Source organism: Guillardia theta (assembly GCF_000315625.1).
Source record: "Guillardia theta CCMP2712 unplaced genomic scaffold GUITHscaffold_32, whole genome shotgun sequence".
Classification (NCBI taxonomy): Eukaryota; class Cryptophyceae; order Pyrenomonadales; family Geminigeraceae; genus Guillardia; species Guillardia theta.
The window spans coordinates 16,927-19,878 of NW_005434642.1; the positions used below are offsets into that span (position 1 = coordinate 16,927).

The window sequence follows — 2,952 nt, forward strand, 5'->3', positions numbered from 1 at the left end:
CCTGACTGTCAGACTCGCGCTCTCATGCCGGCAAACGCGCCGCGGACAACTGAGACCTGTTCTCCCCCCCTTCACATCGTGTCGGTTCAGCCTTGCCGCTGCCAAGTCAGCATTCCAGGAGAAGCCGCCTGATCCGATGCATAGGAGGAGCAAGACGAGAGAGACGAGCTGCACCCGAGGGACCAAACCCCTCCTCCATCTCCCCATCTCACCCTCCTTGTCCTGCCGCTGCAATGCACCTGCTGAACTTGGCTCGATCAAGTCAGCCCGACACAACACCAGCACCCTGAGGCTCAGCCAGCTCGTCTCCTCCCTTGTTCACCGAGCATGACCCCTTTGCATCTTCTCTTCTCTCTTCCTCCTCCTTCCTCCCGCGCCCCCCGCCATGTTGCAAGTCCGAGCTTCGGCCATCGTCGCCTTCTAACCCGGCAAACTCGCACTGTTCCAAACCCTTCTCCAATACTTTCGATAAGGTCTCTAATCTGATCATGTATTTTGAATATTTACCTGCAATATTTAAAACTTTCGTCAAATTATTACATCCCAAAATGTACAATGATGTATCAAATCTTGTCTTCAGTTTTCAAGAAATGTTACAACAATTTCAAGATTAATTTGAAATATATTAAAATTACCAGAAACTGATTGCTTTCAAAGACTATTTCGTTATTGATTGTCCTCGTACTGCTTTTTAACTTAACTTTGAGTAAAGGAGTACGGATCGTTATTGAGAACCTGAAACGATGTGTTATGACGTCGCATCGACATGGCAGAGAATGGATGATGATGATGATGATGATGATGATGATGATGATGATGATGATGATGATGATGATGATGATGATGATGATGATGATGATGATGATGATGATGATGATGATGATGATGATGATGATGATGATGATGATGATGATGATGATGATGATGATGATGATGATGATGATGATGATGAGGAGGAGGATGAGCAGGAGCAGGAGTAGGATAGGCAAGAGAGCGTGAGCATATCACAGACGAACTCGTACGCGAGAAAGGATGTAGCACATGTCTCACTGTTGAGGTGTAGATGTTGTGGAAGAGACACTTTTCCCGTCAAATCGAGTCAGGATTGTTTGGAGACAGCAGCGGAACGGCGCAGGTGACGGGGAATGCTGAGAGGAGGCAGAGAATGACATTGTCGTTTCAGATTTTTGTGATAGGGTTTGGAGCGATCGCTGGAGCTCTCATCGGGTTCAAATATCAGGTCGCTGTGCGGAGAATAATCCTTCTGCTGCTTGCTGCTGCTGCTGCTTGCTGCTTGCTGCTTGCTGCTTGCTGCTTGCTGCTTGCTGCTGCTGCTTGCTGCTGCTGCTGCTGCTGCTGGTGCTGCTGCTTGCTTGCTTGCTGCTGATTGCTGCTGCTGCTGCTGCTGATGGTTGCTGCTGGTGCTGGTGCTGGTGCTTACTGCTGCTTATTGCTGCTGCTGCCGTGCTGCCGTGCTTCTGATTGCTGCTGATTGCTGCTGCTTGCTTGCTTGCTTGCTTGCTGCTGCTTGCTTGCTTGCTTGCTTGCTGCTGCTGCTGCTGCGGTTTCCCCTTCGGCAATAGTCCTTGTGACTAGATGGACGCAGAAGGAATGGATTCTCAAGGATGAGCAAATGAGGAAGGCTAGGCTGCAGGCGCGACTTGAGAGTCTCAGGGTAAGCAAGGCGGCTTCTTAGCTCTCCTTTCCTTACCAGAGGTGCAGGAGTTGGAGAAATGGGATGAGAAGGAGAAATGAAGGAGGAACGAGAGGAGAGAGAAGGTTGTTGTAGATTTAGAGCGAGTCCTGCTCAGGGATTCTTCGGATAGACTTGCGAATAGATATGTTGTGCTTGCGTTTGCGACAGTCTCCCTTCTTTGATCTCGTCCTCTTGTGCGCCATCGGCAGCTTCTCTGTCGCCATGGCGACGCCTGGAGGAGCGGTTCCGGCAGCATTGAAGAGGAGGAGAGCAGAGACCGTGGCCTTTCTGGTGCGGCAGGAAGCGAGTTGGGAGGAGAAGGAGGCGGCAATCCGCCAGTCCATGCGAGGATGTATGAAGGGGAGGACGGCGATCGTGACAGGAGGGAACAGGGGGCTGGGGAAGGAACTTAGCATGCTGCTGGCGGGGGAGGCGAAGGCGAGGACGATCATGGCATGCAGAGACAGGAGGAGCTGCGAGCAAACGGCGGCTGAGATTCGATCCCAGTATGCAGGAGCAGACGTGACCTGCGCTTTCCTCGATCTCTCTGACCTCTCGAGCGTCAAGAAGTTTGCAGAGGAGAGGAGAGGAGCAAGAATCGACCTGCTGGTACACAACGCTGGAGTTATGGCCGTGCCCGACACGAAGACGAGGGACGGGCTGGAGACGACCATGCAAGTGAACTTCTTCGCTCCTCTCCTCCTCTCGGCCCTGCTTGCAGACTCGATGAAACGCTCTCGATCTCCCTCTTTCTTCTCGTCCTCCTCCTCCTCCTCGTCAGGTGACAGGATGTGGGGAAGCATCCCGCGAATTGTTTGGATCTCCTCGGCACTGCATCTGCTAGGCAGCAGCGGCAGCGGCGGCTGGAGAGGAGGAGGAGGAAGGGGAGATGTAAGAGGTCTCGCCTTCCAGCAGAGAAGATTCTTAGGGAGGTGGCGAGCTTACGCTGACAGCAAGGTGAGAAAGTTTGCGGGGAGGTGGAGGGGAGCTGAGAAGCGCGCCAGCTGCTGGGGGTGATGGCTGTGAAGGAGCTGGAGGGTGAGCTGGGGGTTGAGAGCGTCGCTGTGCGGCCGGGCACGATGAGGACAGACATCACGCGGGAGTCTGCGACAGCTGGGGTGCTGTTGAGGGCGATGGACGAGCTCGGGCTCCTCCGCCCGTTGAGGAGAGCAGCGTACGGGGTAATGCTGGCGGCTCTCTCCCTTGAAGGAGGAGGAGGAGGAGGAGGAGGAGGGAGGGAGGGAGGGAGGGAGGGA

The 2,952-nt window shown here is 53.7% G+C and overlaps 1 protein-coding gene across 1 annotated transcript; it reads left to right on the forward strand.

Moving 5' to 3' along the window:
• Positions 1-2,056: 2,056 nt before the first annotated feature.
• Positions 2,057-2,434, forward strand: GUITHDRAFT_40048 (hypothetical protein; the record flags this gene model as incomplete). Its single annotated transcript, XM_005832874.1, has 1 exon — positions 2,057-2,434. A coding segment is annotated over one exon (378 nt), but the record flags the coding sequence as incomplete, so codon positions are not given.
• Positions 2,435-2,952: the final 518 nt, after the last annotated feature.